The sequence below is a fragment of the Aedes aegypti genome, chromosome 2 (assembly GCF_002204515.2).
Source record: "Aedes aegypti strain LVP_AGWG chromosome 2, AaegL5.0 Primary Assembly, whole genome shotgun sequence".
In the NCBI taxonomy this organism is placed as follows: Eukaryota; Metazoa; Arthropoda; class Insecta; order Diptera; family Culicidae; genus Aedes; species Aedes aegypti.
This window is the reverse complement of record NC_035108.1, coordinates 326,529,316-326,557,087: the sequence shown is the minus strand read 5'-3', so window position 1 is coordinate 326,557,087 and position 27,772 is coordinate 326,529,316. Positions and strand designations below refer to the sequence as shown.

Here is a 27,772-nt window from a genome sequence, read left to right as displayed (position 1 = left end):
TCAACATTAGTCAGATGCAATTTTATTAGGTTAAACTTGAAATGACTCAAACTTTGACAACAAATGTTTCGTTTTCATTGTGCATTGTATTTTTGGAATTACGTACATTATTTTTTTGTTTTGTTCCTTTTATATTTTTTGAGTATTTGGCTTTTTACTTGTGATTGATTAAGTATTTTAACATATATTTACCGTTTTATGGATTAGTATAGCATTTTTATAACTGTTTTTTAGACTTTGACTCCTTTTTAGGATTTTGTGGAAGACTTTAATTGAAAACTAGATGAGACATCAAAATGGGTAGCCACTCTAAATTATTCAGCAAACCTATTTTAAAACATATGTTAAACCTAAGCAGGTTCTTTCAAGATTTTTTTTCAAATAGCCTTTCCTGACTGTTTCCTGACATAATACCACCAGTGGTCCACCACCGATACTTGACTCTCCACATAAAGGCAACACAATACATATAGGAATAATATCCCTACTACACAACAAGGTAGCAAAACGAAAAGTTCAGCAAACTAATGACTTTTCAATTATGATTTAATATTTACGGCCAACCAGCCGAGTGGAAGTTTTAACAACTATCGAAAAACTAAACATTACACATACTTTGCAATTGAGTTAAGGGGGCAGGATCCGTCATTGATTTCAGAATTTTCAAAAGCAGTTTTTTCGTTCAAAATCAAGAAAACTCACAGGAAAATGTGTTCACTGTATTCTATTCTCCAACCGAAACACAGTGAACATATTTTCATTGAATAATTTTTGGTTTTGAACAGTAAAACTGCTTTTGAAGTTTTGATGATGACAATGATTACGATGACGGAGCGTTTAACGTTAAATGGACAAATTGAAGTTAAATTTTCCCAAAAATCTCACGTCCTTTCGGTGAAAATCGAAATCACGGTTCCCTATTAACTAGACAGGACGCGTCCCAAGTAACATTCAAAGCTGAATAACAGTGTATTAAGCTAACATAAGCTTGTGGGTGTTTTATTCAACAACTTGAATTTGATTTCAACTCGAGTTGAAATTTGTTTTCTTGTATTTACATAAACGTATAGATTTGAATCAAAATCTAATAGAACTGGCAGACGAAATTTTTATTTATTTCGATGCCCCAAATGATTGTACCCCGATTGGCATAAAGTCGTTTGGCATAATGATTGCCTTAGAATGAATATCGACATTTTCGAAGCTTTTACCGAAATCAACACCACCGAGCCCATAGCAAAAAAATTTCGTAGGTTCTCAATAAGCGTGGTGGTTGTTCAGAGATATGCCAAGCTATGGATGTCAACAATTGTAGTCACCCAACACGCAGCAACAAAGACTCTGTCATTTCTTATTCTTGTGACAACAATTTTATTCCACAACATCAGTTTATCACCACTTGAACAGAATATGACAATGATCGATCACCACGTGCGCAGCGATTTTCTGGGCTTCGCATTGCAATTTTCGAGAACGTTCTCTATATTGGTAAACATTGGCACATTATCGAAAAGCATGCATACAACAACTTTGGTTTTGTGTTTAAAATAACTGATTAATTGCGAGGTTGCAACAATGTTGGGCCTTGTGATTGTCATGACAATTTTGCTTTTGATTATATCCCAATCCGCAAAAGTATTGATAAACGGGTTGTGAGCGAGCTTGCTTTGTTGTTTGTTTTTCGTCTCCTTTTGACGAAAATTTGATTCACTGGTAGTGACATTAGAATGCATAACGGAATACAAAAATTCTCAATACCCCAGAACATAGAGTATCTTAAAGCTTGTTGAGATATACATATTTGAAAATAGTAAATTGGCAAAGATAGTTCGCAGTTATTAATAAAAGGAACGCTCATAGAATATTTCGCGGCAAATCAAGTTCTGTCCTAGTTCGTACGTAACACTTGATGAAAATTTTAAAAGCTCCAATCCAAAGATCTATTATTGCAGCATAATATAAAAGCAGCCTATATACGAGAGCAGAATATTTTTCGTTTAAAATGTTTACGGCTCTAACGCAAAACAAACGATTCAATATGAATTTTAATTTTGTAAGTGTACATCGAAAACACCGTCTATTATCGAAAAAAGGGAAAATTTGTGATTGAAATAATATTTTTTCCAGCTTATCTCAAAAATAAAAATATGTTGAATATTGGCATGTTCTAAAATAATTATCGTTCTATCATGACGTCTTGCAAGAATTGATAAAACAGCAAAATATAAAATGATGATTATTTAATTTTACTAAAACTAAATAATAACAGAATGAAGAAAACAACAGAAATAAAAACAGAATGAATATAAACAACAGCCTATTTTTAAAAGAAAGCAAAATTTATTATTGAACCAATAGAAGAGTGGACGCCAAAAAATATTGCGGCATAATAAAACAAAAATACATAAAAAATTGCGATCAGAACCATCGAACTGGTTGTGCTACTTTTCCGCAAATGTCATTTCTTCGAATGTCGGTTCTCCGAATGCCAGTTCCCTGAATGACCCGTCTCCCCGAATGACCGGTTTCCCCGAAAAGTGGTGCAGTTTAAAAAGATGCTATAATAGTCTCATTGGCTGTATAGTGAACGAGAAAGAACGATAAGCAATCAAAAAAAGGACATATTCTTTCATTCTCGGCTATACAAATGTTGACAAAAATTCTGAGGACGGTAAAACTCGAAAGAACTGCCAATTAAATAAAGAAGGGTGCATATCAGATGGCCAGTTCGTTAACCACCCTGAAATGTATAAAGTTACGACAATTATGAGTATCAAAAACTTTTCGGGGAAGCCAATTAGGGAACGCGATATTTGGGGAACTGACATCTGGGGAACCGACATTCGGGGAAAAGTAACATAACCCATCGAAGTAACTGCAGTAATCGATTTCTCTTTTCTCTGATAACTTGAACAGATCAATGTTATCGATTGCCGCCCTTTTGTCAGTCAGAATTAATATTTGAAAGAAGGGTAATTTCTGGATATATAATAAAATACTATTGACAAAATTTTTCCTAATATGCTTTAGTTTATTCAAGAGCATATGATTGTTGAATTAAGTGTCATTTTGTATCAATAAAAGTCTGATGTAATCAGAAAGATTCAATAGAAACGTAAAAGCGAATGGCATCTTAAGAAATTCTTGGTTTCAGACTCATTATGCCAAACGACTACTATTCCAAACGACCATTATGCCAAACAACCATTCTGCCAAACGACTTTATGCTTTATGGTATAAAGCCGTTTGCCATAAAGTCGTTTAGCATAACGGTCATTTGGAATAAAGTCGTTTGGCATCATGATCGTTTGGCATAAAGTCGTTTGGCATAATGGTTGTTTGGCATAATGGTCATTTGGCATAATAGTCGTTTGGCATAATAAGTCTGGAACCAAGAATTCCTTAATATAGCATTCGTTTTTAAGTTTCTATTGAATCTTCCCGATGATGTTTTGGAGTCAATCGATACAAAATCACACGTTATTCAACAATCATGTGCTCATGAATAAACTAAAGCATATTAGGAAAGTGATTGCCAAAAGTATTTTATTATTTATCCAGAATTACCCTTCTTTCAAATATTAGTTCTTCTTTTGAGTTTCGCATTGGAATAAATTTTTGCACTGAAGATTTTGATATATTTAGCACAAATTTACCCTTCTTTCAAACAATATTTGTGTTTTTTTCACCCCCGATTTTTTCACCCTTTTTGACTCGGTTTTGTCTACCCCCGAGTTTAGCATCCTTTTTTTCCGATTTTGTCAGTTTAAAATTTATATATATTTTAATTAGACAAAATACATCTATACTGGAAATATTGGGTGCATAAAGTCAATTATGACCTTGGCCACGTCTATACAATCATCTAAAGATCGAATTTTTGAAATTTGAAATTCCTAATAATTATCCAAGGAATTTATCAATGCTACCTTGGATTACGGTACATGGACAATGGAAGTAAAAAAAAATGTTTATATTAACAAACTCATAAGTTAAAATAAAACTTGAAACCAGTCGTTGTATCCCGATTTTGTCAACCTTAAATGCAGCTTGGGGCTGACAAAATCGGGACATTACTGTATTCCAATCGCAATTTTTCTCTTCTTTCGATAATAGACAGTTAATTACAGTTTATATTGAATCGTTCAAAAGTGTTGCCACAAATATTTTCTTTCAAAAATGTGTTGTGCATTTGAGTTATGCTGTGAGAAGATTTTTTTTGCGTTAGAGCCTTGAACATTTTATACGAGAAATAATCTGCTCTCGTACATAGGCTATTTTTGCATTATGCTGCTATAATAGATCTTTAGATAAGAGCTTTTAAAATTTAGCAAATAAATTTCCCCTTCTTTACCAAGTAATTTGCATCGAGTGTTACCTCCAAACTGGGACAGAGCTTGATCTAAATCGAAATATTCTGTGGACGTTCCCTTGATTAATAACTGCGAACTTTCTTTGCCAGTTTACTTTTTTCAAATATGGATATCGCAACAAGCTCGAAGATACTCTATGTTCTGGCATATATAGAAAATTATTATTTCAAAAAGATCTATCACCGGACCCGTCACGAGTTTCATTTAGGTATTCTCTCTAATGTCACTACAGTTTTTGACATTCATAGCTTGCAATATCTCTGAACGAACACCACGCTTGTTGAGAACCTACATTTTTTTTACTATGGGCTCGGTGGTGTTAATCTCAATCAAAGCCTCGAAAATGCCGATATTCATTCATATCATTATGCCAAACGGCCATTATACCAAACGACCAATATGCCAAATGACCTTATGCCAAATGGCTTTATACTAAACGACCTTATGCCAAACGGGGTACAATCCAAACAACTTTATGCCAAATGACCTACCACCGTTTATTTTATCAAAATGAACAACCTTGCCGAACATGCCAAGTCTCTAGAACTACGTTTCTGTTCAGGGGGTCCGCGGACCCCCGACCAAATGAAAAGCTCGCTGAAACGTGCACTTTCCAGCGAGCCGTTTTTTTGTTGTTACCAAGATTGAGAAGCAGTGCTCTAGACCAGGCCTGCCCAACTTTTTTGAACCGCGGGCCAAATCGCAGAAACAATTTCGTGTCGCGGGCCACATTAAAAAAGACAAATATTCGCATAATGTCTGACAAAAGTGAATAAATGAAATTCATAAAATGTAACACAAATCAGTGAATGAATTAAATTCCATTTGAAGAAATCGAAAAACAAATAATTCCTGTTAATCATTCTGCTGGATATTGTGAGAGTTTCTTTCAAAACTATATAGTAATCGGCAGAATATATTCAAGAATCTACCCCAAAAAATGTGTATTCTGTGAGAAAAATACCCAAGATTTTATGAAAATCATACTTCGAATTCTGTCACAATCCGACCCGATATGTGCTAAAATCCTGACCAAGCTTCGATGAAAATCTTGGTCAGAAATTTCAGGATTTTACAAGATTCATGCCTAGGATTCCTTCGGAATCTCACTCAAAAACCATTTCGAAATGCAACCAGGAAATCTTTAAGAGTGCTAAAAAGTATTTCAAAAGTAAGCTGCCCAAAAATGTATTATAAATTCGCTTAAGGTTCTAGCAAATTCTTGTATAGTATATTGTAATTTTGCCCACGGTTTTAGAAAATTATGTATTGAATTCGCTGAAAATCCAGGCTAGGAGTCTATAGAATTCTGGTGAAAATTCTGTGAGAATCTCACTAATGTTTTCCGTAAAAGCCGTGTCCAGAATTCTTAAAAAAATCCTGTTCAAGATTTTGTAAAAATCCTGTCTTCTTAATCCTTTCAAGGAATCTGTGTGAATAACGCCCAGGTTTTGGTAAAAAAAAATTCCAGATTTCTTTGAGAATAGTAGCCTATGATTCAGTGAAATTATGTGTGAAAACTTAGCCTTTTGCCCAAGAGTTTTGTTCAGACTGCATTTTTTTAATGTCGAAGGAAGTCATGGTAGAAACATTGTTGAAACAAACAGAATTTTTTAGACAATTTATTCATTTTATTCATTTTTTCAACATATTTGAGATTAAGAATTTAAATCATTCATAAAATTAAGTAGCTGAGAAGATTTGGAGGAAGCAAAACAATTGAAATAAAATATTAGGTTGAAACTAAATCGGAAATTAAATAGTTCTGGTATGTTCTAACATCGGGTTAGTAAGATAGTCAACGGGCCAAATATGAGAAGAATCTTTCAACTCTCCGCGGGTCGCACAAAATGAGATCGCGGGCCGGATGCGACCGAACGTTAGGCAGTGGGCAGTGGGATTGTGTCACCACCTATGCGGACGATTTACAAACTATCCGATTATGTCAGTAGATGCTCCTAGTTGTTGCAAAAAACTTTGCCGAAGACACCAAATGCCGGAAATGTTTCGTTACCGAGTTGTTTATTTTTTCCCGCCAGATTGCGTCCCTGGCCCATAGTGCATTGTTGAAAAGTTGAACCCCAGTGACGTTTCTGACGGCAAGGTAAACGTCAAACTTGATCAAATGTGTCAAGGCTTAAGTTTGGACCAATTTTTAAAATTAAAGTTTAAACATGATATACCCGTTATTTGACAGTGGCAAAACACGCTCTGTCGCGTAATTTAATAAAAACAAGATTTTGTCAAAAATGTTAGGACCTATTGAACCATATTTATAAATTTTCGTTTGCCAATCTTGCCTGAATTTACCCTCAGACTTTTCCTTATTTTTTTGGTAAAGAGATTCCTTTACCAGAAATTTCACTTGACAATTCTCGATATAGATCCTGTTCGATTTTGTCATGATTGGATTTAGGCACAATTAGCACGTTTCGAACAGTTTTCCGACATTTGTTGCGTTTTGGCATGAACAATAAATAATTTCCACTAATTGGTTAAAATCAATGTTGTTGGATAACTTTTCCATCTAATTGACGATAACATGTGTTACAAAAATGCAGCACAAATGCAGTCGTTCTATTCGGCACGATACGTTTTTTAATAGGAGAATTTACATATTCTAGGCAGTCTAAGTCGACGCCACGATTTTTTTTAATTTTATCGGACATAAGCATACAAATCACGTGTTTGTTTGTTTGCATTTATGCGCTGATAAATCCTCTATCGATTCACACCGACAGAATTGCTAAAAGATTTTTGGAAACGTTTTAACAACGATTCGAACATCTCTTGTGTGTGCGATTATTGTCGGCAGTTTCGTTTTCTTCGGCAGCTTTCCCATAAGAACTGCATGCAAATCTCTTCGGCAGCTCCAAATCAGCCGCATTTTGAGGCGTTACTCGCCAACGGGAAGCTGACAGAGCAAAGAATTATCAGAATGTTTTCAGTTGTGTGTTTTGATAGATGCCGATAATAGTCGAATGGTGACGAAGCCGTAAAATACTTTAACAGCTGTTCACTCAATTGTCTGCCACTGCATCTGAATCAAGACTTATAACTCTTATGATTAATTTTTTTAGTAAATAAATATTAGCATTGGATTTTGTGAATCACTGAATTTACCATATTATTCGCCTAAGGGTAGGAAAATTCCTCATGGGAGGATAGCTAAGCTAAGCTAAGCGAAAGGGTCATGCGCAAATAACGTTACGCTACAAAAGGGGGCGAGGTGGTCGAGCCAAGCCTTACAAAATTTTCGGAGGACTCATACAATAAATGTGACTAAGAGGGAGGGAGGGGTCGAAAAAGATGAAATTTAGCGTGACATAATTTGTGTACCATCCCTAAGGAACTAAGCTCAGGCAATACAGCTAGTATATAGGTTATTTGAATAGTGTTTTTGCATGAACTTGGTAATAGTTGATTGTTTGGAAAAGATCTTTCCGACGGTTCATATATTTTTTTCAACTTCCCTAATTTTCTCACGGTGTAATCAATTGGAGTTACAAAGTAATGTTACGTAACAGAAATTGTAATGATAAAAATGAATTTGAAGCTCCCTTTTCATTCGATGAATCCCTGTGAGTGATCAACTTAACCTCACTGATCAACTTCACCCCGAATACGGTACACGTTTTACGTTTTTGGGCCAAACTCCTTGTCAAACTAGCTCACTTTACAAACAACTATGATAAAAGACTGTTAAAATTACTATATAAACTAAGATTTTTTGAAATTTTTGACGAACATTTTTTTTAATAAGATCAAAATTACTTAAAATACAACTGCATTCATAGTTTTGCAATACTTTGATAAAATTAGGGTTTCAATGCTAGTAATGGACCCCTTAGTAGCTGAAATTCATTCTAGACGCTTTTCCGCAATGATATCTCAGACGCATATACGTTTTGTGGAGTCTAACAACAAATTCAATGTCTTTACTTCATAGTACGTCTATAAAACATACAAAATCATTCGATTTTTCCAGCGAAATATGCATTTGAAAAACTGTTGTCCGAATGCCTATTATGGACCCTCCCGGGGTCCATAATAGGATTGTTTACAAATTTGACGTTGCGTATTATGGACCCTCCATTTGATTCCCATGTAATCCGGCTAGCTGCCGACGAGCCTATTATGGACCCACCTGGAAATGCGTATTATGGACCCTCTTGTGTGGTTTCATTTACAAAACTGTTCAAATATCTGTATTTATGCGTCTCAAACCAAATATTTTGCCTGAAACTGCTGACTAACAATGTAATCGAAGTTCCCCCGGTGGATTTTTATAGGAATAAAGTTGCTTTGAGTGTTAATTTTATGTTTTTCTGTAGGGGGTCCATAATACGCAAAGGGTCCATAACCGGCATCGACTCCCTACTTTACTTCATACCTATGATCAACTGACTAAAAAGGTTTTGCCACAAAAGCAGTAACGTACACGATATGGATTAGGACTGTTCACTATTTTCAAAAGTTATTAGATAGGGGAAAGTGGGGCAGTTTAGCCACTTTAAGGAAAAGTCGATAAAATGCTGAAAATATTACGGAAACTTTGGATTTTTGCGTGATTTCCAACAATTCTCATATCAATATACTAGATCTGTATGATTTCCGTTGTCTTATAAAATTCTCGAATAAATGAGAGTTTTTCTCAAAATTTGTAATTTTTTGAGTCGATTTTTTTCGATGGGGTGAAATTAGCATCCTATATTTGGTTGTAAAATTATCCCATATAATCTAAAAATGCAATTATTTTTTTCACTTCACTTGAAAGTTATTATTATGTATAAACACTACGTGTAAAAAGTTTAAATTTAAAAAAACATTCTAACATTCAAATTTCAAATTTGAAAGAGCCATTCGGGGCAATATGGGCAGTTTTTTCGAACTTCATTTATTTCTTTTTCTTTGAGTTTTGAACAGTGACTTGTAGCGTGTCTATTGCTTCATTTCCTTGCCAGCTTTGGGGTGTCATGTTATTTCAGATGAAATTTAAAGAATTTATACAGTTTTCAAGGAGTGCTCATTGGCCCCGTTGGCCAAACCGCCCTGACTTCCCCTATTGACTGATACTCATAAAAAGGTGGCTGATTCAAATTTCAGGTATCTCAATGATATTGCAGTGCTATTACAAAATATGTTTTTTAGTTTTCTTTTAGATTTAATAATTTGCCGAGGTAAGATGGGTCATCTAAGAAATGGCACCCAGTAGTTATTTTTATAAAATCCAACTGTTTCTATTTGAAATTTGAAGTGAAAATTTGAAACATCTATAATTTTGATATGATTTCGAATGTTTTTGACTTTTAACTAATATTCCTCTGCTGGAGGAGATTCCTAATTCAAACTACACACTAACTTTAAGGCTCTCAGCAAAACCCATAATCCCGCATGTCGCTAGTTGTATTGTGTAGTGTATTTGCCTAACTAAAGGCGATTTGCGTACCAATTCGCGTCAATCGACAGCCGAATTAACACACTTTGTTTTTACTTTCAATCATGTGCGAATGCATTCATCCTGCAACAACCCACCAACAACTCACCACCACACATACCACCAACCACCAACCAGATACCAGCATATGGTAAATCATCAGCATTACTAGGCTACTAAAAACCAAACTCGAATCTCAGTTCGCACATTTGCGCGTTGTTCGTACCACGAAGACACCTCGGGGAATACCTACTACCACCATCACTGGGGCGCATATGGCTGATAAGCCGTTCACAGTTCGTTGCAGTATTTTAAGGTAAATGTTTGTGTTGAAGAAGTGCATGCGAAACGCCGCGAGAGCTACGCTCTCGCATAACCCCTACCGCGAAACGAATGACGGACACTTGCTAACAGTGCCTGATATGGAAGACTATCTGTTGGTTCGGGTAATAGACCTTTCTTCACGGAATTTTGTTTGAGTAGACGATTAATGGAGATTATTTCGTAAATTTCTTCAAATTATGTTTATAATTTGTTAGATTTTGGGATTTTGTATCATCTCAGGAACCCTATGTAGACATTTGTTCAATGTCCATACAAAAAGTAGAATATTGAAAACAACAAACTAATAGAAAAAACTTTGAAATTAAATAAGATCACTTTTCATTTGTATTATTTTTGTACCATTTTTTAATTAATATCATATATTCAATTGTTTTATTGCATCTAGAAGTACAAATCGAATGAGGAGTTACAAAAAATATACAACTCGTTAATTGATTTACAACGCAATTGGAGATGCTCTTATTATTGGCTTACAAAATATCTAATTCTTATAAAAAAATATATCGGGAAAAATATGTGTATGCCTTAAGCAAAAAATAACCAACATTAGTTTATCTAAAAGTAGCTAATAAAACAACTTGAAATACGTAATAGTTAGACATGAAAAAACAATAAAAAACAATATAAAAATTGAAAATTAGCATGTAAAATTTGAATATTTTCCCGGATATGCTAGGAGCGAGCATTACAATGTTTTCCAAAAAATAAAAAATAAATCTACTGGGACTAATTTGAATAAATAGATATTCCCTATCGATAAATCGATAAACATGAGCAATGATAAATTGAAAACTAGCAATTAAAAATTAATCCATATTCCTATAAAAGTTAAATTTTGCAATAAAAATTAAAATAAGTACTAAAAAAAAAATTACTCTGATTCTTAGCACAGCACGATTATTTCAAGAAAACATTACTAAGTAACACTAAATCGCCAAAAAAAAAATTATAAAAAAAACTCTTAAAATTGAAAACAATAATGCAAGCGAAAAACAAATAAATGTAGCACCAAAAAAAAATTGCCTATAAAAACTGTTAAAATTGATTGGTTCTAAAAAAATTTGAGGTGCTATTTTTTATTTATCTTTAAAACATTTCTACTATTCTTGTACTATTTTCTTTTTATTTTAATTATCACATTCTTATATGCACTGTTTATGGAAAAAAATAGTGATAGTTATCCTTTTATAGGGCATGATTTTTCCCATGTAAATATAACTTTTTATTTTTGTACGAAAGATTTGCCCAAAACAAAATAAAATGTAAAATATGTTTAATTGTGAAAAAAAAAACAATAAGCCGTTCAAATTACAAATAAAAAGGGTTTGAATCGTGACGATTATGTTTCACGTCCATGGCCTCCATAATTTTAAAAAATAACATCGTGAAAATTTGCCTAATTTAACTTTTCTCCACGGGAAAGGTCTATTACACCATTCATCGACTACCAAACTACCACAATCATCGCAACCGAACAGTCTTCTAATACCAAATGTGAGTGTAGACAGTTTTTCTTCTCTGAGAGAGATGCACTTTGTGTAGGAGAGTAATATTTGCATCGGTTTTTCGCGACAGATAACAACCCCAGCTGCTCTTGTTGCCTCTGCTGAGACAGTACCTACTACTAATGGTGGTGGACCTCCTACTGCAACCCACGACGAAATGATTGAGATTGAATTGTGAACGACCGTTGCGGCAGTTGGGAGTGAGTGTGTGATGATATCTCAATTGGAGGGCTACTAGAGAAGTACTGACCGTATTTGTAAGTACGTGATCACTGTCGAGATTGTTTGCGGTGCCCCGAGACAACTTCGTGGAGTGCAACCAAAGACAAATTAAAGACCTTCATGTCCCTTGCAAATGCCTAAAATTTTATGGCTCATAAGGTAATCTAGAATGCCGTGAAAAGTGTACTGCGATGTGTCAAACTTGGGTACCTTTTGCACTACCGAGGGACCAAATGCAGTACTAGAAGTGGTACCCAATCTAAGCGCGAGTGCGACGGACCTGGTGCAACGCGAAACGAGATTACTTAAATTTGTAAATACTAGTGAAAAAGTTATAAATCTATACAGATAAAGCAAAGAAGATGAGTTGTTTGTTGAAAGAAATCCCAGTCGTGTTTGAAGATGTTATCAGAAGACATAACAATGAAGAATGTTTGAATACGCTTCTTCGATAACAATACTCTTAGGTCAGGGTTTCTCAATTGACGGTACCCTTAGGAGATTATGGGAACATAAACACGTTGTTAACGTCGTTTATACGTGTCGTTTTTCTTGGTTGATTACCGCAAGCATATTTTTATACCACAAAAAAAGATATCGCAGTAGATTTTTTGTTTGCTTTTTCGAAATTTTGCACTATTTTTTTAATGTTCTTAAAAAACTCTTAACTCCTTGGGGGCGCGACGAGTAGTCATACATACGCTTTTCAAACCAATATTTTAATGAAAGTCATTTATAAAACATAAACCTCAAGACAGATCCAGACAGCCTCTCAAGCAGAAAACCTTATCGATTGGTCACAACCAGTAAGCGAGCATTCGATCAAGCCCTCAGCCCGATCCGCTGTCCGGCTCTCCAGACCCGTGCACCCGAAAATTTGAGGTCCATCCAAGATGCATTTTCACCTTCTGCTTGGGCTTTAACGAAACACTGCCCAACAGAACGCGTGCAGAATAACCGTTTAATTTTCGCTGGACACTTTTTTTTCACAAACTGCACCAGCCGAACAAAGTAATTTGCGGAGACGATAAAAACGTGACAGATAAATTTTCAACACATCTGTTCGCGCGCGCTGCCTACTGCGATCTCCTCACCATGTGATAAATGATCAAATCGATACAAACTCTAAAAATAGAAGAGTTTTTGTGATCTCGTTAAAAATTAATGCAAGATCGAAATGAAAATTTCACGATTGATTTTTTTTTTCAAAACGATTGATTTTTTTTGTGATAAAATATGCTGCTGAAAGAGAGTTTAACAAATGTGAGGACATACTTTTTAATTAGGATTTATCGTTTACGACTAACTAACAAGCCGAGTGTAAGTTTGAACAATTACCGTAAAACAAAACATTACACATCCTTTGCAATTGGGTTGAATGGACAAATTAAAATGAAATTTTCGAAAAAAGTTACACGTTTTCTCGGTGAGAATCGAACTCATGAATTCCTGTTCGCAAAATAGGGCACGTTACCACTACCGAAGACAAATTAAAGACCTCCATGTCCCTTGCAGTTGCCCAAAATTTTATGGCTCATAAGGTAATCTAGAATGCCGTGAAAAGTGTACTGAGATCTGTCAAACTTGGGTACCTTTTGCACTAACGAGGGACCAAATGCAGTACTAGAAGTGGTACCCAATCTGAGCCCGAGTGCGATGGACCTGCCCCTACACAACGAGAAGACTCACGGACGCAAACGTCATCCTGAATTTGATTTCAATCAATAAGCACGGTTGGGTGACAAAACGTCGAATGCCAAAACGTCGAAAGGGCAAAATGTCGAAGGGGCAAAACGTCGAAAGGACAAAACGTTGAAAAGTAAAAAAAAATCGATGGAAACGAAATTTCTTGGAAGAATGATTCTTTTCCGAAAGAATAAATAATTCATTATGTGCTAAACCTTATTCTAAGCATATTTAATCGACCCCGATGTGAAAAAATTAAGCCTGGCAAACAATTTTGAAAATTTGTAGTTTTTGACGTTTTGTCCTTTCGACGTTTTGTCCCTTTCAACGTTTTGGCATTCGACCTTTTGGCTTTCGACGTTTTGTCTTTCGACATTTTGTCCCTAAACCCTCTTTCACAAAGCACAGTTTCTTTAAGAAGAGTTTGATGTCCACACAACGCTTTCTATTGTATATGCAATGTCTAGCCCGAGAGCGCATTATTTATTAGGTATTGAAATACCACTTACTACTCACTAGACCTGTTCATATTTGAAAAAATGTCAGGAAATCTACCGGTCAACCAGTATTCGGAATTCTCATGCTAAGAACAATGTCTGGTCAAATTTTCAGCTCATTTGATAAAGATTTCAGTATGCTTCAAGTTGAAAATGTGTTTTTGGGCTTATTTCAATCCAGCTTTTTACGCTGCCTTACTATAAACTTTGAATTACCCCTTTCTGACATATCTTGGCAACACTATAATTTTTATGGTTGGATCTAAGTAAGCTTTTTTAAAGTTGAAATTTTTCTGTTGACAATAAAGAAATGTCAAAAATTTGCAGTTCTGATTTTAGCAAATGGATATCTATAAACTTTAAATTTACTATTTTATAATAATGCTTTGATTATTTCAGGTTGAAAACCATAAGTAGCAGAGTTAATGGTTCGGATCAGGGCCGCATTTATGGGGGGACCGAGGGGGCCATGGCCCCCGGGCCCCCACATTTCAGGGGCCCCCACAAATCATGACAAACAAATTTGGAGATAAATTTTTACGAATAGTTAGAATCAATGCAATACATAGTACATACTTTTTTTTGGATAACATCATATGATTTGAAAGATTGAATGTTAATTTAAGAAACCCGGAATAATGGGCGAAATTTATGCATCAATTGTGAGTTTAAATGAAATTACTAAAACAACATATTAGAACATTCAGAATGGAATTTTTTCTACTTCATGAGAAACAAGAAGATTCGAAAAATATTTGGATAAACAAGTAGAGTACAATCCTTTTGCTAAAATTTCTAACGATTTTCTAACGTGACTTTTCCAACTGTAACGAAAGCTTTTTCCAACTGTAACGAAGTTTAGGACTAGGTTAGAATGCAATTTATAGATCTTCAAATCAAGTTGTTAAATAATTAAAATAATTATTTGCAAAATCACACACACATTGCATAACTGGTAGTGTTCAAGGCACTTAACTTTAATATTGGAATTTTAGAGACATCTAGCTTGGAGAAAGAGGGCAAGAAGACACTAGACAGGGAACAAAAAGAGACCGAATATGAACCAAATATGAAAAACAAAAACAAAAACAAAACGTAATCTAATAGGAACCATAAAACAAGAGTTTGATTTTTCATCATAGAATCAGAGCAGACATTTATCTTCTTTTGTAATTCCACGAGACATTACGACAGTATTACTGCTCATATTACCCATTGTTAATTTCTTAAAAATTTAGGGATTTTCCGATGATTTCTCCAGAAAACTATTGAGTGATTATTTCCCGTGGAATTTCTCCAAGATTTTTTCTAAGGAATTCTTCCAAGCATTTTGTTTCGGATATCTCAAGAATATATTCAGTTACAGAAGTAACTGGAGAATTCGGTTGAAGGATTAGTGACAAAATATCTGGAAGAACTCCTAGTATAGTTTTCCCTGAAAAAAATACTGGAGATAACATCCTTGGAGTCTTCAAGGATTTCCGGGAGAAAATCCTCTAAGCATCATTTAAGAATCACTCGACGACTTTCTGGAAGAATTTATAAAGCAATCTCTTAAAGAATTTCTAGAGATATCCCGGTCGAAGACCATGAAAGTATTCTAGATGAAATCTGTGGACAGATCACTTAAAGATTTCTTGAAGTTCTTGATGAACCTGATGATTAGCCACAACAAAGTCTTCCATTTTTTACTGCAGCCTTTAGAATTTTGCATCAGGTTTTACTGTAGCCAGAATAAGGAAATTAAGGGGATACACATACCATTTTGATTAAACTGGAGATCTTAGAGACTTTCCATCAAAAATTTACTTTTTAGAGACTTGCATTCAAATGGAGACCCAGTTTTTAGAAAAAGATCTGTAACCAGCCCCAAATCACTTTCTCCATCTCCGAACTGTTAAATAATCTGCATGTTCAACAACTTCAATATTCATGTTCATATTCAACAGGAATAGAATAATCATAATTTGAATTGAGGTATCAATAAGGAAGGAATCATCAAAAAATTTTTTATAGTTGACAATTGAACCCCAAAAATATTGAATTTTACCTGAAAAAATATATAAACATGACATCTAATAATGAAAACCTTACTTAAACCTTGAACCTATCTAATGTATTCTAATGTATCAAAATGTTTTTTTTTCTGGAAAAAGGGCCCCCACTAGACAATGGCCCCAGGGCCCCCACATTTGTAAATCCGGCCCTGGTTCGGATGGATGTTGAAGAGAAAAACTGGCATTACCAACAGTGTTGTTAAGTTAAAATAAATTTGGAAATGATTTCTCCATAGATCCATACCATATTATCCATTCTTCATACCATTTTATTCATTGAGGCTTCTGCTGGAAGAACTACGTGTTTCGTCCAGGGTGTAACCAGGCCCTACCTTGTGCTTCTAAAAGGGACAGACGAATAAACGAACATTTCTCCTCTAACTTCAACTGATTTATTGCCTCCATCGAGAGGCATTGCTCCTGCTACAACTTACGTTACAAAGGTGTAATGTGCCAACAGGCTAGCATCACGCAGCCCAATACAAGAGCTTCGAATCAATTGGGCTGCTTGCTGCTAGCTGGGGGAGAAAGCAGCGAAATTATACACTGCCGCGCTGCTACGGCAGCTGAATGCTCCTAGCATACAGTGAATGGGAGATGTCGTTGCGATGTGACCGAACACGACGTGTACCAGTAAACTAACTTAAAACTTGGAGGATCTTCAAAAACAGCTCAAGGAACGGCCATGGCGGTTACACTAACACGGTCATAGTATTATGAAATTTGCTCTGTTCTCACCAAATCGTACCAACAGAACGAGAAAATCAACTATGACCTATCCCAAAATATGTCACCCAAAAAATGTTGGACAAAGCCACTTATGTTTTAATGTTTTGAATGTTTAAGCATAATGCGTGATGTATTGATGACGCTGGAATTAGTGGCGTAGACAAGGACAAGAAAAACTCCTTGAACATCTCGTAGCACCCCATTCGGTACAGACAATTTGCATGGATTACAAAATTTTGGCGGCCCGCCTTTTCTGGTCGTAATCGAAAATTTAGAACAGCCGATCTTATTTCTTTCAATTTTGTTCCAATTTCTATTGGTTTGGTGTAGCAAATTTTCCCATTTCTAGATTTTTGGTCCTACGGTGCTTAAAACGATAATATAAAAATTATTTACTGATAAGTTTTTAATAAGCTGCCCGCTGGTAGAAATGGTGGCCGATAATAAATACAGGAAAATTTTTGACATTTCAATAAACAATCTGAGATCACTGCCTACTAAGATCAAACCAAAAAATCTGTAGACAATAAGTGCCAAAATCAAATCACCCCCTGCAGTTTTATAGCTAGCATAAAAAGCTGGATGTTTGAAAAATCATAACTAGCATGTAGAAAATCAAAACCACTTGCTATTACCACTATTTGAAAGCTAATTGTATTCTGTTAAAGTTTGTCGAACACGCTAATAAGATTAAATTGAGTTTTAACATTGTTTGATCCAAATTTGTACTCCGCAGTACCCAGAAATTACAGTTTTCTCAATATACATGGTATATAAAACATCCATTGGCATTATTTTTTCAGGCCCTAGTCAACGGGAATCAAACAGATTACATGCTGCTAGAGGCAATAAATTACAATAAATGCCCAAAGATCGAGCACCGCATCGCAACCTGATGATTGTTAAATCATGCATGACACATGTATCGGAAACGAATGAATTGAACAAGTTAGCATTGCTTTTTCTTTCCGAGTCATGATTGTTTTGATCGCATTTCACTGATCATTTAGAACGATTTGAAAACAATCATCATCATCGACTGAGAAAAGGCAGTGCTAACGTGTTTATTTTTTGAATTCTTTGAAGCTCACGGCGGTGCTCTTGGCTCACCCACAGTGGTTTTACAAATGTGCTTCAAAATTACTTATTTTTAACAATTTATTTTTGTAAGATAAATGGTAACTTTAAACGGGATTGACTTTTAGATATGCATTGTCATCATGTCTGGAAATTAAAAATCCGAAATTTTCATGCAGGCATGCTTTTCAGTGTAAACACTTCCCGAAAAAAGAGATTTTCAAGAACCTTGAGATACAAACCTCAACCAAACTATGTTAAAACTTGCTCCAATCATAAATCGTGTTTGACTGGGGAGTTTCCAGACATTTTTGAAAATATGAATAGGTCTACTACTCACCAATGACGTGCTGGCTGAGATTTGTATAGTGCGGACTTCCAATGGGTCGCGACATTCTCAAACGACGAGTTACGAAAGAGGACCACGTGATTATTGTGTTGAAAACGAATTCAGGTTAACTTCTGCGTCCATGAGTCCTTTCGTGGTGTAGAGGTTACGCGCCCCAGGAAGTCGTGAGTTCGATTCTCACCGAGAAGACATATAACTTTTTCGCAAGTTTCACATCAATATGTTCATTTAATCCAATAGCAAAGTATATGTAATGTTTAGTTTTTCGGCAGTTGTTAAGTGAAAAATCTAAGAATCCAGTGATGGCTGACTTGCGCCCCTGCTCGTGTTTATAAAGGCACTAGTCTGGAAAAAAAATAGAGAGCCAACAAAGTTGATCTTCTTATTTTAAGCTTTCTGCAAGTACACAAGACTAAATTGCAAGTTGTGCTTTCTTCATTAGATTTATACATTTATACATTCGGTAATTAAAATGTGACCTTTTTTACAACGTAAATACTGAAAAAAATAATGCATTTCATTCGGTCAATTAAAGCTTGTAAGCCTAATTATACCATGTATTCAGCTTAATCTTTTATGAACTTTTCCACTGATATCTTTTGTAGTATGAGCCTTGAAGACCAATAGAAAATTTCTTTAAATATAGAAAGCAGCTTACAGAATGATGCTTGTTAGATACCAAAAATATCCTAGAAAAATTCGTTGGGGATTCTGGAGTTGTCCTTGGAACTTTCAAGTAGATCTTCAGTAGATCATTCAAATCATGTGATTTCTAGTTTTTTAATGATTCACAAGGATTTTTTTTTAATACCTTCGACAAATTTCTGGCGGGGATTTTTGGTAGATTCCAGTGGATCAATTGTCAACCAACACGCAGTGGCAAAGACATTGTCCTCTCATATTTTTGTTGCAACTATCTTATTATATTATATCAATTTATTACAACTCAAACTGAATATGACACTGATTTCTCACCGCGTGCGTAATGGTTTTCTAGCCTTTGTATTGCAATTTTCGAAAACTTTTTTCATGTTGGAAAACACAGCTAAATTATCGAATAAAAACCACAGAAAAAAATTGATTTTGTGTTCACAATGCCTGATTAACCCCTCTACCGGCAGCTTCATTTTTCACCGCTAAAAAAATATTCAAATCGCGATAACTATTTGTTTCTCGATAATTTTGCACTATTTTTTCACAAGCTCTCAAAAAGTTGCAACAATGTTGCCCCCTGTGTTTGACAATTTTTCTTGAGATTGTATCCCAATCCGCAAATATTGAGACCAAGGTTCCTTGAACCTCCCATCAATCTAAGCAGTTAGTGGGTGCGAGGTGAGGTCAGCTGCGGGAAAGGCAAAAATGACAGCTGGCGAGCTGGCTAACTGATGAGTATGTTTGCATGTATCGTTTCTATGGGATTATTTACCACAGAAAACAAATCCTACTGGTGAAGTGAAAAGTTTCTTCTACGCTCCTGCGTGGAATTTCGTGTTTGAAAAGAAGTAATAAGCTTATTTTGAACTTGAAATCTTGAACACACGCTCTGCACCACATACGAGCCCGCCGCTTCCGGTTAAACAGCTCGAGCTTCAGGAGCGCTACATCCAAGGAACGGTGACGCATGGAGGTGTGATGTGATGAAATGTGATGGTCTGGGGGTGTTTTTCATGGAGTGGAGTAGGAAGCCTCGTGAAAACCGACGGAACAATGACGGCAGATTCCTACATCAACATCTTGCGAGAAAATCTGGAGGTTTCGCTGATCCAGACGGGCCTTGAAGAGAAATTCATATTTCTCTCGAACAACGACCCGAAGCATACTGCCAAGAAGACCAAGTCTTTCTTCCGGTCTTGTCAGATTAAACCGCTGGAATGGCCTCCCCAAAGCCCAGACCTCAACCCCATCGAGAATTTGTGGGCGATTCTCGATGCCAGGGTTGACAAAACTGGTGTTACCAACAAAAATAATTATTTTGAAGCCTTGGAGCGCGCCTGGGAAGAACTAGAACCACAACACCTACAAAACCTGGTGAAAAGCATGCCGAAGCGCCTCCAGCAAGTCCTTAAGGCCAAAGGAGGACACATTAACTATTAAATTGCTTTTTATTTTTCTTAAATCTTCTTTTCTGGGGCCAAGAAGGAAGTGGGCACTTTATTTTGTCACTATTTTTTTTCAATACAAATTGATTTTCTTTTTCATTGAGTAAAATTCTTTTTTTTATCAAAATTTCGTAAGTGCAACTTTAAAAGAATATTAATAATAAAATACCAAAAAGATTAAAGTGTGTTAACTTTAGTTTGAACCAAATCAATGAGAGAAATTCGAAAACTGGTAAGGTGGGCACTTTATTTTGCCTATCAGTGTACAAGGTACTCCAATCTACTTTATAGTTTCTCTTTTGAAAATGGCCTATGAGTGTTTGTATGCAATTTATTTGAAAAATTCTATTTCCGAAACTTTTGAATTTAGACAGAAATGTTCTAACGAGAAATTGTAGTGACCGTTTGGACTGCAAGAAAAAATATACACTGGAAAAATATTTTATTTGTGTCAAGAAAAAATAAAAAATAAAGCTAATATTTTAAATTACCTCAACCCCCATTTTTAATATTTTATAAGTTTTCACCATAAAATCATGATAGGAAACAGATGTTCAATAGTATTAGGATTCTAATTGTGTCAGCAAAACGTGTTTATTTTGACAAAAATACAAAATTGGATTTTTACACCAAATGTTGTTTTGAGCAAAACTTTTTTATTGAAAATTTCTGCATCATGAAATTTTGTCCCAAGCATCCGTATCCTATCAAGATTCTAAAATAGGGATAGAAATAGGGTTTTTATGTAATTTAAAATTGAAGCTTTATTTTTCTTTATTTTTTTCTGATAAAAAAATTAAATATTTTTTCAGTGTATATTTTTTAGTTGAACAAGCGGTTCACTACAACTTCACTATAGATTTTTTTTTCTTAAATCAAAGGTTTCGGAACCAAAATTTTTCAAATAAATTGCATGCAAAAACTCGTTGGGTAAATCGTAGGACATTTTAAAAAGTTTTTCTTGAATTATAAGAAATTGAAAATGGCATACTGGCGTCTCATTACGTAAACTGATAGAGATCAATGAAGTACTGATTTTCTCGAAATTATTTTATTGACCATTGCACGAATTTTTAGATTCTAATGAAATTGTTCATTTGCTAGATACAATTTGCACACACACATTTCCTTTGAGAAACTACTGTTTCCTGGATCCAAAATAATAGAATCATTGCCTTCGGAATCAGATTTGTTTCCGCAGATTCAGGACGGTAATCGATTGGCGATTCGGCATTCCTACTAACGGAAGAACTTTCAGCAACTTAACCTTAGTCGTTGTGTGAACCCTTCATCTAGACTCTAGAAGTGTTAATTCTTCCGATGGCGTTTCTGGCAATGTTCGGATTGCATTCCTAGACCGAGTGAATTTAGTTTACCAGCGGATAAGTCAATTATGTTGGGAGTCATGCACAAATTATGTAACGCTCCAAAGGAGGGGGAGGCGGTCAAGCCAAGCGTGGCAGTTTTTACCAAATTTTTGGAGCCCATACAAACGAACGAGACACAAACGTGTTGGGTTTGAAAATGTTAAAATTTAGCGTGGTACAGTTTGTATTCCATCGCTTATGCTAATCGTTCGCACAAAATAGAAACAAAGACGAAAAAGTTTAGTATCGAAGCATGCTGTAAAACTGTAATGTGAGTGTAGGTAGACTACTGTGCAAAAATTTTCTGCACAGTAGTCTAATAAAGTGCAAAATGCTCAATATAATAACTCAATTTCTGAGCGTTTCAAAACAAAAAGATGAAAAAATTATGATCAATTTGCCCTGGATTATGGTACCAGGAGTACTTATTTTAAGAATAAAAAACTTGCAACATTTTCTTTTTCAAATGAAATTTTTAGAAACATCTAAAAAACTGATCAATGTTTTACATCGCATTTTAGCTCCAATAAACTTCAAATTTGGTGTGTATGTTCTTTGATGGTACATTGACAACTGACCAAAAAATTAAAGAAAAATGTTCAATCACCACTGCACTACACGTAAATAAAAAATGACCCTATCTCACCCTTTAGATGAAGTGACATTGGGTCATTGTAATTGAAATAACTTATTCCTTCAAATTGTCTTCAAAGTCTTATCTTCATTGCTATAAAGCCTACTAATTTTCCTCGAAGGTGTACCGGAACCGTGAATATATGGGACCTTCGCAAATAATGAAATTTCGGTGCGACATTCCGCGATCAATAGATTTCAGGCAGTTAGCCAAGTTGTTGACGCCATAAACCCGGTATTCATTGGCGTAGGAATAGGGGGGGGGGGGGCAGGGGGGCCTGGCCCCCTCCAGAATCATGCAGGCCCCCCCAGAATTTTTGATGACAAAAAAATAAAACAAAACCGATTTAAGATGACGCAACATCTTCTGAAAGTATGTACATGACTCTTGTTATTAACAAAAAAAATCGCTTCAGTAGTTACGTTATGTAATGTTGTATAACTATATTGAGAAAACCTCATTTACGTTACACAGCATCAGCGCGGCTGTTCTGACTTCGGTGAATCGTGCGACAATCGAAAGCTTACCGTTCGGCTGTCGATCGATTGATTACTTTAGAACCAGTTTCTTGTTACATGCGAGAAGCGCAATTTTTCGACATGTCCTTTGCAAAAAATACCGTGGTACCAGAAAGCGTCAATATCCTGGAAATTTGATTCTCAAAATTCATTTTTTTCTGCATAATCCAAATAATGCTGTTTCAGCATAAAGCAGCATATTCACTGCATCCTGATTTATCATGTTTTTTCATGATACCCCGCTCGAGTTGTCCGGTGATAATGATTTCACTTATGAGAATTCACTAAAAAAATCCATACATCCATACATCAGAAAATAAAGAATTGAAAAAAACAGACACAAATTTTAATCTAATCTTATCTAATCTAAGCACTTACACAGCCAATATTGAAAAGCATCCTGGAAATACCTAAAATTATTCAGGTATTTTCTTGTCAGCATTAATATTTGCAGAATATCAGCGATATGATACAAATATTAAAATGGCCAGGCCCACTGTGCAGACTTTGGGGTTGAATATAATTGAAAAAAATCTTGGCGATCAGGTTATTCACGCATGAATAAACTGATAGCCAAAATATTTTCAACTAATTAAAGGATGAAACGGGGACAACCGTACCAACCGTTTTCAATTCAGGGTTATAGGTAAAGTCGTTGGGAGTGGCGTTGCTAAGAAAGTTAATACACACTCCTTGTTGTTCTCTTGGGTTGGGACAAAGGCATTTCCTCCACATGTCCTGGCCCTAGAGCCTTAGTTTAAGCGCCTTTGCTCGCTCTCTGAAACGAGATAAAAAATTGTTTTGCCCCTCGTTATACACAAATCGCAACTGTCTCCCATAAATTTAAAAACAATTAAAGTATAGAAAAACAAATAAAGTTTAAAATGGAAATCTCTCACCAAATTCCTCAAGCAGCGTTTACAATCTGAAGGCATTGGTGCAGCTACAGAAGCCTTCTGATGAAGTTTAAACTGCAGCACCAGCAGTTGAACCTTTCTTTATAGGTAATTTCGGTCCCTTCTGTGGTTAGCTTCACTTCAACACTGAATTCAAATTCCAAGTAACTGCAACCGCGAGCCTCCGCAATCTTCATGACATTCAGCTCCAAAATTTACAGCCCATCTTTCATCTTTCGCTCACTCGTAACTGAAGACGGTAAAATCATATGCTTTCCTTTCAACTTCTATCGCACACTGCATTGAAAATTTCCGAACAAAGAAACTTATCGTACACGATTTATTACTTTTTTACTTGAGAAACGCCTAACTTCACTACAACTTCATGCTTGTACGCAACACGATTTTTCTTACGTTGATCGGCCGATTAGAAATTATCAGAGAACGAAAAAAATCGTGACAGAAAACGAAACGCAGCCAACCTCGCGCACAGCTTGCTGCGATCTCCCTAAAAAAAAAACAGACACAAATTTTGTCACAAAATTACTCAAAATACTACTACGAAAATTAAGGTTTAACTTTCAAGCCGAAAAAGTTTTCCATCAGATTAATGGCTAAAAACAATGTAACAAAATCGGCCATAATGTTATTCCAGCAATAAATGCTTTCTGGATTTTGATACAATGTTCGAAGTATTTGCATGATTAAATTTTTGCTTAAACTATATTATTTCAAGAGAACTTATTGTTTCAAAAATTATTTGATTAATGCCCAAAAGATTTGTAGCAAATTGTTTTTCAAACAACTTTTCGATATTATTCATAAAGTTTCATATATATAATATTGAATGGTGGCTTCAGAACTTTTGCAAATCTCATGGAAATTATTCAAATAATATTGTGGGACTTGTTCATACCTTCAACGCGAATTCCTCCTGGTGGACATCCATTCCTTCTATGTTTATTTTTTATTAGCAAGTTGCTTCCGGAATACGTTCCCGGATTTGCCAAAAAAATGTTACTTGTGTCAAATTTAATGCTGGGATATTTCACTGAAAGTTATACTAGAAATTCTTCTGTGAATTTGTTTCAATGTTTTTCCCAAAAATTTTATTACAAATTCTTCTGCGTCGCTCATAAATGGTCCAAAATACATCACAAGTTGCGTCAAATGCTTCTTTGCTTTTTTTTCTAGAAATTTTGCTTTAAATCCCCGGTTGATTCATGAATTGGAAAGAAAATTGTTTTTGAAACATCTCCTGCCTTCGAATCTTCAAAAGAAATTTGTTGAAATACCCCAGGAAAACTTTTGCTTCCAAAGTTAGCACAGCGGAAAAGGAATTTGTAGAGAAACATGCAGCAAAATAACTGGGAAGGGGGAAAGGATATTTTAAGATATTCATAAAGATTTTTTTATTGATCTTTCCTAAAACATTTCCATAGAAATAATTTTACCAATAAAAATTCCAAATTCGCATATTTTGGTGCGATACGAGGCCGGAATTTCTAGAGGCTTTCTGGCAGTATTCTAGAAAACCAGAAGTCAAGGAAGGATAGATTTCAAGGATAATTTCTAAAGATGATTCTGATGGAATCTTAAAAAGGTAAATTGTAGGAGTTTTGAAAAAATTCAGAATTTTTTAACGAATGATTCCTGATTTCTGAAAGTTCATTAGGAATTCCTCAACAAATTTTTAAAGTAATGCACTGTACTTTAAAAATTTGTTGCTACAGTCGACTCTCCAAATCTCGATGTTCTACATCTCGATATCTCTCCATATGTCGATGTTTTTTCCGGTCCCTTCATTCTGCATAAATTTTCACTCTCCATATCTCGATATCCTCCTTATCTTGATACCTCCCTATCTCCATTATCGTTCCCGATTTTCTCTCCGTATGTCGATATGCCCATTATCAAAGGTTACTAGACTAAATTTAAGGGATTCAAAACAATTTGCGAAGACGAAATGACATCTGTTTGTTTTTGATTTTCCTAGTAACAGAGTGATTTTCAATCTAGTTTTCATTAAAAATTTGTTCTAGGTCTCGATCTCTCCCTATCTCGATAGTCCTTTCGATATCGAGATGTGGAGAGGCGACTGTATATTTCCGGCAATATTTCCGCGTTTAACTTCTACTGTACTACAAAATAATCGATAATAGACTATTCAAGTTAGTTTGTTTGATATTTCTAAAGGTAGGAAAACATTGTTTTTTCCTACATCAATATAGTATCATGACACTTCGGAGTTATTACAAAATATTTTCTAAGATTTTGATTATGAATTTTACGACAGGAATGTAGTATTTTTTTCCGAATTAAATGTCAGCTGCAATTATTAAAAAATACCTACAAAGTTCTTGCAAATCTTTATTGTATGTGTTTCTTCAGAAATCTGATATGGAGTGATTCGTAAAGGAATTTGTAAAGCCATTCCTAAAAGTATTGAGATATTCAGGGAGTAGTTTTCGAACCAAAATATGGAGAGTGGATAAATTTTAAAATGTTATTTATGTAAGAATCATGAGATTACCAATAAAAAAAATGGAATTATTTCTAGAACCTTAAATAATACTTCATGGAATTTCAGGAGATTTTTTTTTGATAAGTTCAAGAACAAATTGCAAAATCTTAGTAAATCGATGAAACAAATTTTCAAAAAAAATTCTTTCAAGAATTTTCGGAGGCTTTTCTTTTGGGAATTTCGTGTGTGCGGTTTGAAGAAAAAAAATCTCTGGAAAGTACTTGGACGAATCTCTGGTATTTTGTTCGGGAGAATCTTAGGGAAACAATGGTTTAATTCTCAAAGACATCCCTGAACAAATTACTCGGTAAATCTTTGAGTATTTTCGTGGAAGAGTTTCTGAAAGAACAGTTCAACGGTTTCCACTAGAAACTTTATAAGAATGTTAGATTTTTTTAAACATTTCTTATTTAAGCAAAGCAAAGAAAATTAAACAAAAATGCTGAGGAGGTTTTGAAAGAATGGGGGATGTTGCTCCTTGATTTTAAAGAAATATAAAAAATGCAGGTAGTTCTGCGTTGATGATAAATTGGCTTTTCAGTCTTGACAAAATTAAAAGAAAACTGTTATTTTATTTTGTCCAACGTTTCGGTCCGTTTGGGACCTTTTTCAGAGACTCAATTTTAACAGTTCCAAACAGAGAAGTTTGGATATTTTTTATTGTGATTTTTTCAAACAGAACTGTAGAGCTTCAAATGCAAACTGTTCTGAGGAATTCGTGGAATGAATCCTTGCTTGGTGATCTTGAAGACATTTTTGGTGATTTTTCTGTACTATTGATAAATACTCAGTAATTGATTAAAATCCTAAACAAATTAATAATGAGCAACTGGAGGACACTTTAAACTAACGGTTTAAATATAATAAGTACGTAGAGGACCTTCCAGGAGAAATAATAAAAATAATTTCTAATGCATTTTCTGGCAGAATTCTTCAAGTGATTGTTTAAGCAATGCGATACAGATTCTTCTTGAATTTTTCTGGTGAGATCAGAAAGTCTGGGAATAATTTCTGTGGAAAGCCCAGGACGAATTTCGTGAAAACTGGTAAAAGAGTTCTTGAGGAAAGCACTGAAAATTATGAAAGTAATTCATAAAGAAATTTCCGTTGGAATTCTAAGAGGAATCTATTCAATGAACATGATTGAATACTTGAACAATCTTGGAAGAATCACAAAGGACATTCCTTTTAATTTTTTCGCTATAATTCTTGAAGGATAACAAAAAGAATGAATTTGTATATTTAAATATACCTCCCTAGGCCCTCTCCAGAAAAAAATCCTAGCTACGCCAATGCCGGTATTTCCGGGATCCTAGAACTCACTTGTACTTCCGTGAAATGTTTCTACAATATGAAAATACTAATAAATAATTGAATTTGAAAAAAAATCCATTTGATAATTTTCGATGTCGCTGCGCACAAAAAACAGTGATTTGAGAAGCTATCAATATGCTTTG

The 27,772-nt window shown here is 34.9% G+C and overlaps 1 protein-coding gene across 4 annotated transcripts in view; it reads left to right on the top strand.

Moving 5' to 3' along the window:
- LOC5568233 (ethanolaminephosphotransferase 1) overlaps window positions 1-11,984 on the top strand; it is a 79,950-nt gene extending 67,966 nt beyond the window's left edge. Inside the window, exons 8-9 of one of the 4 annotated variants that reach the window (XR_002500702.1) lie at window positions 9,949-10,126; window positions 11,731-11,984. Coding sequence is in view for 3 of the 4 variants with exons in the window: in XM_001657873.2 (XP_001657923.1) it covers window positions 11,731-11,838 (108 nt within the window). In the remaining variant the exon portion in view is untranslated. Of the gene's footprint in view, window positions 1-9,948; window positions 11,102-11,578; window positions 11,650-11,730 lie in introns of those variants that run through there. The other 3 variants (XM_021845914.1, XM_001657873.2, XM_021845915.1) reach the window with 3 other exon arrangements.
- The last annotated feature ends 15,788 nt before the right edge of the window (window positions 11,985-27,772 follow it).